This window comes from Cervus canadensis, chromosome 32 (assembly GCF_019320065.1).
Source record: "Cervus canadensis isolate Bull #8, Minnesota chromosome 32, ASM1932006v1, whole genome shotgun sequence".
Lineage (NCBI taxonomy): Eukaryota > Metazoa > Chordata > Mammalia > Artiodactyla > Cervidae > Cervus > Cervus canadensis.
In genome coordinates this window covers 31,271,150-31,284,724 of record NC_057417.1, presented here as the reverse complement: position 1 = coordinate 31,284,724, position 13,575 = coordinate 31,271,150, and the positions used below count along the sequence as shown (strand labels likewise).

Genomic DNA, 13,575 nt, shown 5'->3' with positions numbered 1-13,575 from the left:
AGGGCTCCATGCCGGGGTTGGCTTCCACAGCTCGGCTGTATCTGCACCAGCCTGTGCACAGCCCAGGTGTGGGGGTCTCCAGAGGACCAGGGGTCTCTAGGGGACCACCCAGATCTCCCTCACCTTGCCCCCGCTGCCATCCAGAGCCTTGAGCCAGATTAGATGTCTCCTGCCTATGCTAGAATATGCGACACCGACACGTGGATTTTGGCGGTCCCAGGGGACAGACCTCCTTTGTCACCTGCTTGACTTGCGGTAACTCCAGCCCTGGCCTGGGTGTCCTGCGCCCCCTAGTGGCCAAATGCTCTCACCACACCTGTCTCTAAGAGAAGCAGGGGGCTGGATGGCTAGAAAAGAAAACCCTTAAGCCTCCTTTTTAGGAATGTCTAAAGCTACAAGGAGATCAAACCAGTCAATCCTAAAGGAAACCAATCCTGAATATTCATTAGAAAGACTGATGCTGAAGCTCCAATACTTGGCCACCTAATGCGAAGAGCTGACTCATTGGAAAAGACCCTGATGCTGGGAAAGATTGAGGGCAGGAGAAGGGGACGAGAGAGGACAAGATGGTTGGATGGCATCACTGACTCAGAGGACATGAGCTTGAGCAAGCTCCAGGAGATGGTGAAGGACAGGGAAGCCTGGTGTGCAGTAGTCCATGGGGTCGCAAAGAGTCAGACACAACTGAGAGATTGAACAACAACAAAAAGTTCTTTGGGCTTCCCTGGTGGCTCAGATGGTATAAGAATATGCCTGCAATGCAGGAGACCTGGGTTCAATCCCTGGGTCAGGAAGATCCTCTGGAGAAGGAACTGGCAACGCCTGGTGGGCTACAGTCCATGGGGTCACAAAAGAGTCAGCTACAACTAGCAACTAACACTTCACTTCAAAATGTTCTTTGCAAGGACTGATGCTGAAGCTCCAATACTTTAGCCACCTGATGAAAAGAGCTGACTCATTGGGAAAGACCCTGATGCAGGAAAGGTTGATGGCCAAAAGAGAAGGGGTCAACAGAGGATGAGATGGTTGGATGCCATCACTGACTCAGTGGACACGGATTTGAACAAACTCTGGACAGGGAAGCCTGGTGTGCTGCAGTTCACAGGGTCCAAAGAGTCAGACAGGACTTAGCAACTGAGTAACAACAGCAAAATGCTGTTTCTGTCCTTAATCGGATGACAGGGAGCATAATCAGATATTTAAGATGGAACCACCTGGTTCTATTGTCTAAATTATGTGGCTCGTTTCATCTGGAGGGGACAGCATATCTCTGTGGTCCAGGAGGGCTGAGGTCCAAGGCCTTCCAACCCTGTCACCTCACCTTTTTTAAAAAAAATTCTTTATAGTGAGATTTATTACTCATTAATTTTATTTATAAACTTTAAATTCTATGCTATCTCTGCAGAGTAACATTTTTGAAATATGTAACATCTCACTTATGATAATGAATAAAACCTTTCCAGTGATTTAGTATAAACAGTATTTTCCAACGGAAAAAAGGGACCCTGGAGTGGATAGGTTCTAACTCTCTCACCATTGCCCACATGCGTTCTGGGTAATGTGCCCTATTTGCTGGGTGCTTCTTCAGACAGCTTATCCAGTGACTAAACCAGCGGCTGGATCCACGGCCCCGCACGCTGCAGAACCAGTCCCAGGCAGCCCCGCTCCTGCTGCCTGCTGGTTTTGACCCGACTGTCTGCCCAGCTTCTCCCAAAGCCCAGGTTCCACCTTTAATGGACCGCAGGAGTGCCACAGGAGTGCTGGCTCGTACCCGGCACGGCTCGCAAACCCATTCTTCCCTCTCTGCATCCAGGTGGCCCCTCAGTGGTGCTCCGTCCAGCCCAGCTCCCCAGCACCCCGCAGTGTGGCTCAGAGAGCACCACCACGGGTGGCCTCAGCCTGGAGGCGAGCCTGACAGACACCCGCTGGGACTGCCCTGAGCCGTCCAGAGGTCTGTGATCGGTCTGTGTTCAGAGTGCCGAGGAGCCACAGCGTGAGACTGCCCGCACCCAGGACCGTCGGCATCGCTGTCACTGCTGCTGTCGGGTGGGTGTCATTTCTTTCAGTCACATTTCTTAGATCACAAGCTCCCCAGAGAAGGCTCTCCTCTCCTGTCTGAACATCCCCCCCATCCACCCATCTATCTACCCATCCATTCACCTAGTAATCCACCATCCATTCATCCATATACCTATCTAGCAACCCATCTGCTCATCCACTCATCCATGCATTCATCCACCTAACTATCCATCCACTTACACACACACCCCCACCTATCCACACCCCTACCCATCCATCCACTTATCTACCCATCCTTCCCACCCACCCTTAATGTACCGGAGACTCTGCTGTGTGGGAGGCTCCACAGGTCAGTGGGAAGGGAGCCGAGTCTCTCTCTGAGGAGCCAAGCCTGATGCGACCAGCCCAGGGTGGGCACCGACCAAGGCTCCAGGTGCCCGGGGGGGACAGGCCAAGACCAGGCATGCGCGGGAGCTCAGAGGCTTCTGGGAGGACGAGGACCCAGGGGGTGCCCAGGACAGCAGGGTCGCAGGAGGGGGTGCTGTGGGGACCCCAGCGACATGCCACCTGCTCAGGCAGCCCCCGCTGCTGGGACGGGACGTGAGGAGGAGGGCCCGGGGAGAGCCCGGCTTTGTCCACCCTGGGAGGCTGGCAGGGGCAGCCTCTCCCGCGCCCGCTCTGGGGGCGGCCTTTGTCCGCCGCCTCCTTACCTTGCCCTGCAGGGTCACAGCCCACACGGACAGGCGGCCCACGGGCTCGTCTGTGACCTCCCACCCGCCCACAGAGAGGTCGCTGAAGGGGTCGGGCAGCTGCTGGGGGTCGTCCTCCGAAGGGATCTGAAACAAGGATGTGGGAGGCAGGAGCCGTCAGTGCCCGTGGGTGCCTGGACTGGGGGCGGCGCTGGTCCGCTCCTGCGAGCCCCCACCCCAGCTGCCCCGCCAGCCCTCAGCACGCTGCCTTCTGTCCTCTAGCCCGGCCCCGCTGACCCCACAGGGTGGGCAGCATCGGGCGGAGGACCCCCTCTGCCGTGTCCTCCCCCCACTGGCCCCAGGCTGGGTTGCTGGCCCCGAGGGCTCATGGCGGCCCCCGCTTCACTCTGACTCCATCCGCCACGGAGAAGGAGCTGACCCCAGAACACGGCCATGGGGTGGGGGCTCCCGTGACCCTGGCTATCACCCTGCTGCCTGACTGCTCCCACCCTGGGGCCAGGCAGGCAGGCCGGCGGCCCCACCTTGTGGCAAGGGCCCTGCAGGGAGGTCGGCTGAGGGTCTGAGGCCTTCCTCTCATTCAAGGCCCCCGAGCACCCCAGTCCAGGCCTCACGTCCCTTGGTTGGTTTTTCTGGGTCACTGGAAAAATATAAGGGCCTGAGTGGCTCCCGCACGGGGTGGGGTGGAGGGCGGGGAGGAAGATGTACCCAGATCAAGTCTCAGTCCGGGACAGGGCAGTCCAGAGACCAGGGCAACGCCCTGCTGTGCTGTCCTGGGCCACAGTCTGGCCTGGTTCCCGGAGCGGCCACTTCCCAAAGGAAGGGACATAGGGTCACAGCATTCAGCACCAGAGGGAGTCAGAGGCCAGGCCCCAGGCTGGGCACACGGGTCCATGCGACCTTCCCCACGGCGGGCCTGCGGTCTACCTGCCCCCTGGTCCCGCGGGTCCCCAGACCTTGGCCCAGGTGTCCTGAGACTTGTATCTCCTGTACCGGATCCACCGCCGGCGCCGCACGCAAGAATTCCACTTCTTGTCCCTTGTGTAGGTGGCAGGGAAGTCGATGGCATACGTCCACCCCTGAAACATCAAGGTGGGGGTGGGGGGGCCTCTGGAAGTTTCCCAGGGAAGGACAGGAAAGAGCAGGGAAGGGGGAGCAGGACGGAAGAGGGGCGGGGAGGCAGCGCGTGGCCTGAAGCGTCAACCCGTGGGCCCCGTCCAGCAAGCAGGGAGCGTGCAGGGCCCAGGCTGAGGTCTGACACCACTGGGCACTGGGGACAGCACTTGGGGGGATGGGGGAGCCCCGCTGGCAAGACCCGAGTTCACCTACCCCTTTCTCGGTGGGTTCCCCTCCAAAATTCTCATCCACGTACCAATCCGACTCCCACTCCCAATGCGGCGAGGGCAGCACCACCCCATCCAGCGGCCGGTGCTGGAGCCCACTCACATCGCTGCATGGCCAGCGGTCGCTCGGCAGGAGCGCCTCGCAGAAGCCGCCCACGGGGTTCCAGCGCTGGGGGCCAGAGGCAGAGACAGGCCTGAGGCCTGTGTGGCAAGGGCCTCTCTGGGGTCAGCGGGGCCCTCACCTCCTCTCCAGGACAGGAAGTGAGCAGAGGGCCACCAGAACCGCACCCCAAAGGGCAGGGACCTGCCGCCCCGGGCAGCGGGGGGCACAGCCGTGCTGACCTCCCAGAACCCGTCCCTGTGCAGACCCGGCCGCGGCCTGGGTAAGGCCTGGCCGTGGCCTGGCTGCTGCGGCGTGGCTGCTGCAGCCTGATCTCAGCAAAGTGAAGGAAACAGGCGGGAACTGGCCAGGCGTCGGGTGCGGGGCTGTCTCCTGGCCACCCCGCCACCCCTCGGACCCACCTGATTCTCATAGGCCTCCTCCTGGCAGCGGATGGGGACGTCGCTGGCACCCACAAGCACATACACCTGGTGGTCACAGGCGATGCCCCAGCAGCAGTCCCTGGCTGCGCTGACCCGCTTGAACTCCAGCTGGGCGTCCCTGCACGGCTCCCAGTGCTGCCCGGCCGTGGACAGCGTGAACACCCTCCCAAACAGGTCGACTGCCCATAGCACTGAGCTGGGCATGGCTGCGGGGGCTGAGGGGAGACAGAGGCAGGAGGGCAAGGTCAGCGGGCACGGCCGCTCCAGGACCCGGCCCCGGGGACCGCCTGGCCGGGCAGGGAGCCCTGGGTGATGATCTCTCGCTGCAGGGGGCTAAGCACCCTCCCCAACCCCAGCAAAGTGGGGGCAGAGCTCAGCTTCAGTCCAGGTTCCTTTCTCTTCTTTGCCTTTTCTCCCTCTCACGATAAGGATTTTTTTTCCTCCAAATATACAAAAGGGTCAAGAGAAAAAAAAATGTACCATCCAAGTACCTACTGTCCCCAATTTAATGAATAATAATTCATTATTATTATTATTGTTAACAGTATTATATTATTATTATTATATGTTATTATAACATTATTGATAATATTATTGAGAATTATATTCGGTCATAGTTTGGATCTTTCTTGTCTAAAGAACAAATGACAGGCTGCAGATCTAATGAATCCTTGAGAGGCCTTCCCAGAGGCCCCACCCTCTGGTGCACAGGGACCCCCTCACGCGTCCTCCGGGTTTGGTAAGGGCGTTCGCGCGGGCCTGGCACCCCAGCCAGAGTCCTGTGTGGTCCTGTAGGAGCCACTGAGCGGGTGGCAGGGATGGGAGGGGCCTGTCTTCACCAGCCGTAGGTGACCACCTCCCTCTGACCCTCTCCTCCTGCCATTCTCCACTGCTGTTCCTCCTCCTCTCCTCTTCCCTTCTGCTTTGTGGAGGGTGTGCAGGCTCACGCCTGTGCTCTGCCACTGATGCGTGCAGGGCCCCGGGGGGCTCCTGGGCACAAGGCCTTTCTGTGTCCTCCATGTCTTTGACTACAGAGGATGGCCTTCATTCAGCCTCCATGACCTTCCCTGAGTTCCAAGGGGCAGATTCAAGCAGTTGGTAATTAGGGAAGGAGGGCCTACAAGACCAGGGAGAGAGTCCAGAGCAGCCTTGGGGCAAGGTCCTGGTTCCCCATCACACACCACAGGACCTTTAAGCTACCTTGCAGACGCTGAAACCCCCTGCAGGTGGGAGAAGTTAATGATTAACCATAGTATGCTGCCCACAAACATGTAGACCCCAGGCCATTGGACCCAAAGGTTGATAATGCTGAAGGTTGATGGTGGTGGGGCTGAACTCACCACCAACCCATCAGAAGAATGTCCATGAGCTTACCACACCCTCTTTGGACAATTACTGTAAAACTTGTCACTACATTCCCCATGTCGGGACACATGTATTTGAGGGCATTTAGCCTGCTGTGGTTATCTTTGCCTGGCAAAGCAGTAAAGCTATCCTTTTTCACTTCACCCAAAACTCTGTTGTCGTTGTTCAGTTGCTAAGTTGTGTCTGACTCTGTGCGACCCCTGGACTGCAGCATGCCAGGATCCTGTCCTCCACTCTTTCCCAGAGTTTGCGCAAATTTATGTCCATTGACTTAGACATGAACCTCTCTAACCATCTTATCCTCTGCCACCCTCTTCTCCTTTTGCCTTCAGTCTTTCCCAGCATCAGGGTCTGTCTCCAAGATCCAGTGTGGCACTGGTGTGCAGAGAAGCTGAACTTTCAGAATCACCACTGACTGCCTCCCCCCGCCCCTCAACCGTGGGGCTGACGGGGCTGCTGCTCCCTGGGGTGTGACTCCTGGAGCCTTGGCAAGGCCACGTGGCCAGACCTACGGCAGCAAGACAGAACAGCTGGATGGGGGCTGCTGGGGGAGTCACAGTGAGTGCCTGATGGAGCAGCCCCCACACCCAAGGCTGAGCAGTGCCGCAGAAGGAAGACAGCTTGTCTGACTTGGAAACCGGAGCGACCAGAAGACGGAGCCTCACAGCCTCACAGCTGGAGCCAGGCTGTTCTGCTCGAGACACGCTGGGGGCACGGAAAGCGTGACAGCTGGAATGGCAACGTGGATGACGGAGCGCCTCTGAAAACACGAGTAATTAGGCTCATTTGGAACAAAGTGTGTCTTACAGACGTGGAGAAGAGAGTGTGGGTGGCAAGGAAGTGACTGAAGGATAAAGGATAGAAGTCGGGAAGTGGAGCAGGTGCCAAACTTTGGAAAACACCCAGGACAGGCAGTGGCGACAGGAAGAATGGAGAAGTGTGATCCTTCCACCTGGGGCACCAACATCCAGGTCAAACATATGGGAAGTCAGGACGCCAGCTTTCTGAAGCCATTTGAAAACTGGCAACTTCATCCGGGTGCCTGAGCTGGGACTCCTGGGATAGCTGTGGCACCTCCAGATGCCTTCTGCTCTTCCCTGGTCAAGCCTGAGGGTCTACTCTTCCCCTGAAGCATTTACACTGTCACTCAACAGTCCCAGAGTCACACTGGACCCAGACTGTGGGAATTTGGGTCCTGGCCCCACTACTTTCTAGCATGACCAAAAGTCCACTGACTAACCTCTCTGTGCCTCAATCTCCTACTCTGGAAAAGGCAGAGAGGAGGACTGACCTACTTATGTAGTTGCTGTGAGACCTGAAAGCGGTAACACAGGCACAGAGTTGTACCAGAGTGCTCAGCACCCAGCAGGAACTCAACAAGTGTTACTGAAATCATTTTACTTCTTGGCATTTACTATCCCAGACTGCCAATCTTCTCTCTCTTAAAAACAAACAAACAAAAAAATCAAAGCCCTTTCTGGTCAGTCAGAGTCCTTGACCTCCTCATTTCCTCTGCATCTCCCAGTGCTCTGCACAAAGTGAGTGTTTATTCAAAGTTACAGAAAATCACTGCCACCTACATTCACTGATTCCCTGAGCTAAGATGGAAATACGGTTCCAGGGAAGCCAAATGTCACAAATACTTCAGGTTAAAAGTAAGGTCCTAGGTCATGCTTCCCTGATGGCTCAGTGGTAAAGAATCCGCCTGCCAATGCAGGAGACATAGGTTTGATCCCTGGGTTGGGAATATCCCTTTGAGAAGGAAATGGCAGCCCAGTCCAGTATTCTTGCCTGGGAAACCCCATGGACGGAGGAGCCTGGTGGGCTCCCAGAGTCAGACACGACTTAGCGACTACACAACACCACAACAACAAAGCTTCTAATAGGTGGATAGGTATGTGATAAGGCAAGTATGTTAAGCTGTCAACAGTAGAATCTAGGTGGAAGGTGAGTTATGTGGGTGATTATTGTATAATTCTTTCAATTTGACTATGTTTGACAATCCTCTTCATAAGTTGTTGGGGAAAAGTAAGAGTTTTACATAGGGGAAGGAGGTATGTCAGTTCCCATGGTGATTTTTTTTTAATTAAAAAAATGTTTTATTTATTACTAGGCTATGCCGGGTCTTAACTGCAGCACATGGGATCTTTAGTTGTAGCATGTGGGATGTGGGAGCATGGAGTCTTAGCCTTTGGGCCACCAGGGGAGTCCCCCATGGTGACATTTTAATGTAAACCCAGTCTTCAAAGACATTTCTTGGCTCACTGTACAAGTAACCCGTGAGGTCAAGCTCAGTCTGCATCTTGAGCTCAATGAATGATGATGTTGAACTTAGATACACTTTCCTTCAGAGAAATGACTAAGTGGTCATTTCCAAACAGACATAATTGAGCCTTCTGGGCAGCTAACAGAAGACTCACCTGGGGGTGATATCTGTAAACTCCATCTGGAGTGGAAAGTCCTGGTGCCCATCACTTCCCAGCTAAAGATGACAGGAGGTAGCCATCCCTGGTTAGTCCCACCTCCTTGGCCAGGATGTGGTCTCAATTTCTCATAAGCCAGTTTCTGGCTGTGAGGTGATGGGGTAACACGTCTAGGGACATTGGGTCACTGGGTCAGAGGACTCTTGAATGGGAGGTTGAAGCGTTGAGTGCCACGGTTCTGGGATTTCTTTGTTTTGTAGAAGTGAAGAGGTAGAGGCAACCATCTCCCAAGAAAGTGACCTCCGATTCACCAAGAAATTCTGCATGATGATTTCCAGTTAGTGCCTCAGTCATTCTACTCAGAAGACTTGCTGGCCACCCTCAGAACCATCTGCCTCTCTGTGCAGTTAATTAACAGATTCCTTCAGAGAAGTGGAGGTACCCAAGGGAAGGTGGGGGTGGAGACAGTAGGCTGGGGTGTGGTAGAGGAAGGGACAGGGTCCCAAAGGAGAGCCTGAAGCATTTACTTCCCAGTCGACTTAGGACTGCTTCCTGCAAGGTTTTCTGCTGTGGGTTTTTTTTTTTTTCTTTTTATCACACCCTGTCACACCCATCCCCTGTACAAACAGAGAAAACCCCTTGCTACTAAAGCAGCTCACTGCCTGACAATTGTGAGGGCTGCTGGGAGGCGATGTCAGGGTCAAAGAGGTGGGAGAAAACAGAAGGACATGCCAGGTAGTTGAGCCCTTCCTGAGGAGCTGGGTCCATCCTCTCCCACATTTGGCAGCTCAGAAAATAGAAACTCCCTTGCCCCCCGCCGGCTCTCGGATCTGGGCGGTCAGCTTGATTTCATTCTCGTTCCCAGCGGCTGGGCGACAGGTGGGCCCCTTGCGGGGCCACTAGTAGCATCTCAGCGCCGGTCCCTGACCATCTGCCTGAGCTAATCCCAGGACAAGCAGCTTTGCTCTCATAACTGCCCACAGGAGAGGAAGACGGGCTCCTAGCAGCTCGATCCTCTACACCCGCCAGTCACTTCCCAAGTCACTCCAGGGCAGATGCTGGTTGGGGTGTCATGTTGCGGGGGGGCGGGCCGGGGGCGGTGCCCCCGCGGTGTGCAGCAAAGAGCACCAGCACAGCCCCTTCCCCACTCCGCGCGCGTGGGACAAACGCAGTTGCTGCCTCAGCCGCCCCAACCTCTGCAGGAGGGACCGAGGCGCCCATCCCACCTCCCTGCCGCCTCTGCACTCACCTGCGGGAGAGGGGCACCGCGCTGACGGGGTCGCGGCGATTGCTCCACGGCGGCTGGAGAGCGGCCCGGCCCTCCCCCGAGGCCGAGGAGCCCGTGGGCAGGAAGCGGCAGCCAGACACGCGCCCATTGGTCAGCCTTGCAGTGACGCAAAAGACCGCAGGCCCGCTATTGGCTGCGGCCTACTGCGTCCTCACCCGGCCTCGGGGCCTCGGCGGGGTCGCGTGCCCGCCTACTTCCGGGGTCTGACTGAAGCGCTGCGAAGCCTCGGTAGTGCCGCGGTGGCTCCGCGCGCTTCCCGCGCTCCCGGGGCCATAGGGGCCGCACACGGTCCACAGTCCCCCGGGACCTGGTCGGTCGCCTCCTGAGGCCGCCCGCCGCCCCCAGGGGCTACCCACTGGAGCGGGCGGTGTGTTCTCAGGGCCGCAGGCGAGGAGCCGGGCAGGGTCGGGGAGGCGCCTGGGTGCACAGCCCTGCGGGGACTGGAGGAGCGGGCCGGGGGTGATGGTGCGAGCCGGCTTGTGGGCACTTGGGCTCAGGCATCGAAACAGGTGTCCAGGTGGTTTCCACCTGATCGAAACGTCGCCTTGCCTACACATAAAGCTTCTTGGGAGAAATCCCAGGACAGGTGATTTTGTGAGTACATCATGGTGTGGTAGCAATAACAAGTCACCATTTTGTTCAGGTTCTGTGTTGCCGGTGTTTAACTACCCTCGAAGACCTACTTCGAGGTAGCTTTATGTAGTAATGCCAACAGGTGAGTGCTCCATGGGTGCCTCACATGTGCTGTATGTGGTGTAAGTGTAAGTGCTGTCTGTGGACCTTCTCAATTCATCTCTCCAACAACCCAGAGAGGTAGGAGATGATGTTTTTCCCGAAGTTGGGCTGGAGAAAGAAAAAGGAAACCAAAAAAGGAGATGCGATTGAGGAAAGGCCAGGCACAGCCAGACACAGAGGCTAAAGCAGTAGCAATTGGACCTTGCTTCTCTCCCTTCCTCTCTGGTTCTTGCTCCTTTCTGGGTACCCACAGGGGAAGCCCCGCATGGATTGGCTCCAGAGGGAGAAAAAGCTGAAGCCTCTGGTTCACCCTGGATGGCTCTGCAGAGTCTTGTGTGTGATGAGGGAATGGCATGTGTGGACTGACTGAGCCTGGAGAAGTGGGTTGTTTTGGATGATATGTTTGTGTCCTCCCAGGATTCATAATTGAAACTGTAATCCCTGAAGGTACAACATTTAGAGACAGGACCTTTGAGAGGATTAAGTCATGAAGGTGGAGCCCTCTTGAGGAGACTAGAAGACCTCACAGCCCTGCCTCTTGTAATGCTATAGCAAAGAGGGTGGCTGTCCTCAAGTCAGGAAGCAGGCTGTCCCCTGATACAGTATGTACTAGTGCCTTGATCTTGGACTCTCAGCCTCCAGAATGGTGAGAAATATTTGTTGTTTAACTACCCAGTGACTGACTGACTGTGGTATTTTTCTTGTAGCAACCTGAGCTGAGACCCATAGCATAAAGGCCCAGCCAGACAGAGATGGTGGTTCCTCAGAGGAGAATTGGAGTACTGTTAGCAGGAGCATGAATGGCCACTGGTCTGCAGAAACATTAGTCTCAAAGTAGAAAGACCTAGATCCTGTTCTGCATGTGACACTTTGTAGCCAATTCCTCTCTCTGGCCTTGGGTTCTGCTTTAGAACAGGCCATTGACTTAGGAGCTCTCCAAGGTCCTTGCAGTGCTATGTGCTGTGACAGAGTTCCATGCGAGTTTTCCTGGATTCAGGGTCTGACAAGTGGATCTTCTGGGGACCCACGTTTCTCCCCCACCCCACCCCACTCCCCAGTCCTTCCAGCCTTTGCAGAGCAGACCTTTCAGTTATTGTCAGGAGGTCTGCATTTTTCTGTCCTCACCACAACTGATCATCCTCATTCTTGTTTCTGCTTTTTAAAATCTCAACTTTCATTTCCTGTTTCTTCTCCATCCTAACTTTGTCACTTCTCTCCCCGGGGTTCAGATTCCAGGTCCATCGCTTGCTGTGTGAGTCACTCAGCTCCTGTGTCCTTATCTACAAAGTGGGAATAACATCACCATCTGCACCTTTGCGTGGTGCAGAGGATGAAGTGAGGAAGTGCGTGTAGACCGCTTACAGCAGTGCCTGGCCCCAGTGAGGACTCATGCATTCCTAGTGTTAGTATCATCTCTGTGTAATTGGGCTGGTGAACTTGGCCATTTGCATCTCTGCTTTGTGAGAGTTCCAGAAACACTTTAGACTAAACAACCCTGGATCCAGCACCCTTCCAGATGATTGGTAGAGGGCTCCTTTCAGGATGATGGACATTACTGTGTATATTCTGCTGTTTGGGGCAGAGAGGCATGGCTGGACTGATGCTAGGATGGGCTGACTGGATGTCTCCAGTGGAGCTGAGGTTCTTCCCGATGGCTTCCCCCACCTGGCTTCCCCTTCCGTGGTAGCCTCGGCTCCCCTGAACCTTTAAGTTGAGCCTTGGTAGAGCTCCATATGTGGGCCCTCCCCTGCTCCATCAGACCCCTAGGCTTCCTCCACGCAGACCCCACTGTCCCACACGTCCTCCCCACCTTCCTCCTTCCACTGTCCATTCTCATCCCACCTTAAGTCTCAGATCAAAGGTCAGATCTTACCAAGGGAAAGTAGACCTGAGTCTACACCCTAATACTTTGTACATTCTCCTTTCTAGCCCCTCATGTGTCATATTACAATAGTTTGTCTTCCTATCTGTTTCCGTGACCACACTATGAGATCTCCAAGGGAGTGCCTCTCTTACTCATATTGGAATTTCCAGGGCTTTATGATTGCTCAGCGCACAACAGGTACTTGATTTTTATTAAAGGAGTGAATATCCCTCCCTCAGTCCCCCGGATAAAGGGTAAATTCATACATTGAGAAATGTTGGAAAGGCCTGAACAAAAAGGGCAGAGATTAGCAGAACTGACTCCCACACATCTCACCCCATCGCTGCATTTCAGCACCCCCATCAGCAATGTGTCATCCTCTCATGACACAGTAGGCTGTCTACCGTGAGCTAAGCTGAGGTGCTCAAGTTGTTCTTAAACTCTGCCATGGCACATCTCTGTTAGCCACTGATGTTTCCTTTCTCTATGGAAATTTTTTTTCACTGGGAGTAAACGCTTTCCCACAAGTGGTACACAGTCTTTTCATTTTATCTCTGCTTACAGCCGCTCCTTGCTCTGTAAAGCCAGTCAGTCAAATGTTGGCCGTGAAACTGGTGCTCCTGGGGCGGGACCCCGGGCAGCCTCGCTCCTCGGCTTGACGACCCCTTCTCACCACCAGGCTGCCCGGCCCCCAGGGTGGCCGCGCCGTATAGCTCCTTTCTTCGCGCTCTGCTGATGAAATGAATTTCAACACTTTCGTTTTTCACCTGATACTTAAGAGATGAAGCAGCTGAAAATGTGGTATTTCCCCCATCTCTGGCAGAGAAAAACTTGCAGAAACACTGTGTAGAAAAGTACAGCTCAGACTTCACGTGCATGCCCAGATTCACCTATCCAAGGTCAGGCAACCGTGCCTTCACGTGAAGAGGGGATGTTTTGTATCCAAGAGAAAACCTACACAACCTCTGACAGGCAAACAGCGAGCTAAGCAATGTCACTGGAGCCAGTGACAGTCACTGTCGGCCGCCTGACCCCAACCCAGTCATGTAAGCACGGCCGAGTCAAACGTTCTCTTGACAAACACTTTAGGAGTGCTCACTGTGTGTCAGGCCCTATTGCGGGTTCAGATTGGTCAAGAGACCTCTTCATGTGGATGAAACGTCCAATTAGGGAGAGAGGAATATGTGAGAAGGCAGGAAAGGCCTTCTGTAACCTGTAGGGGTTTATTTGAGTTGGGTGTATGCTAAGTCGCTTCAGTCGGGTCCGACTGTTAGTGACCCCATGGACT

At 55.0% G+C, this 13,575-nt stretch overlaps 1 protein-coding gene across 3 annotated transcripts in view; it reads right to left on the bottom strand.

Moving 5' to 3' along the window:
• TECPR1 (tectonin beta-propeller repeat containing 1) overlaps positions 1–9,752 on the bottom strand; it is a 28,748-nt gene extending 18,996 nt beyond the window's left edge. For 2 of the 3 annotated variants that reach the window (XM_043454775.1, XM_043454777.1), the window contains exons 1-5: positions 9,650–9,752; positions 4,592–4,827; positions 4,056–4,238; positions 3,683–3,805; positions 2,730–2,855 (exon numbers count right to left, since the gene is read on the bottom strand). In XM_043454775.1, the coding sequence (XP_043310710.1) occupies positions 2,730–2,855; positions 3,683–3,805; positions 4,056–4,238; positions 4,592–4,816 (657 nt within the window). In that variant the 5' untranslated portion in view covers positions 4,817–4,827; positions 9,650–9,752. Of the gene's footprint in view, positions 1–2,729; positions 2,856–3,682; positions 3,806–4,055; positions 4,239–4,591; positions 4,828–9,649 lie in introns of those variants that run through there. The other variant, XM_043454776.1, reaches the window with a different exon arrangement.
• Positions 9,753–13,575: the final 3,823 nt, after the last annotated feature.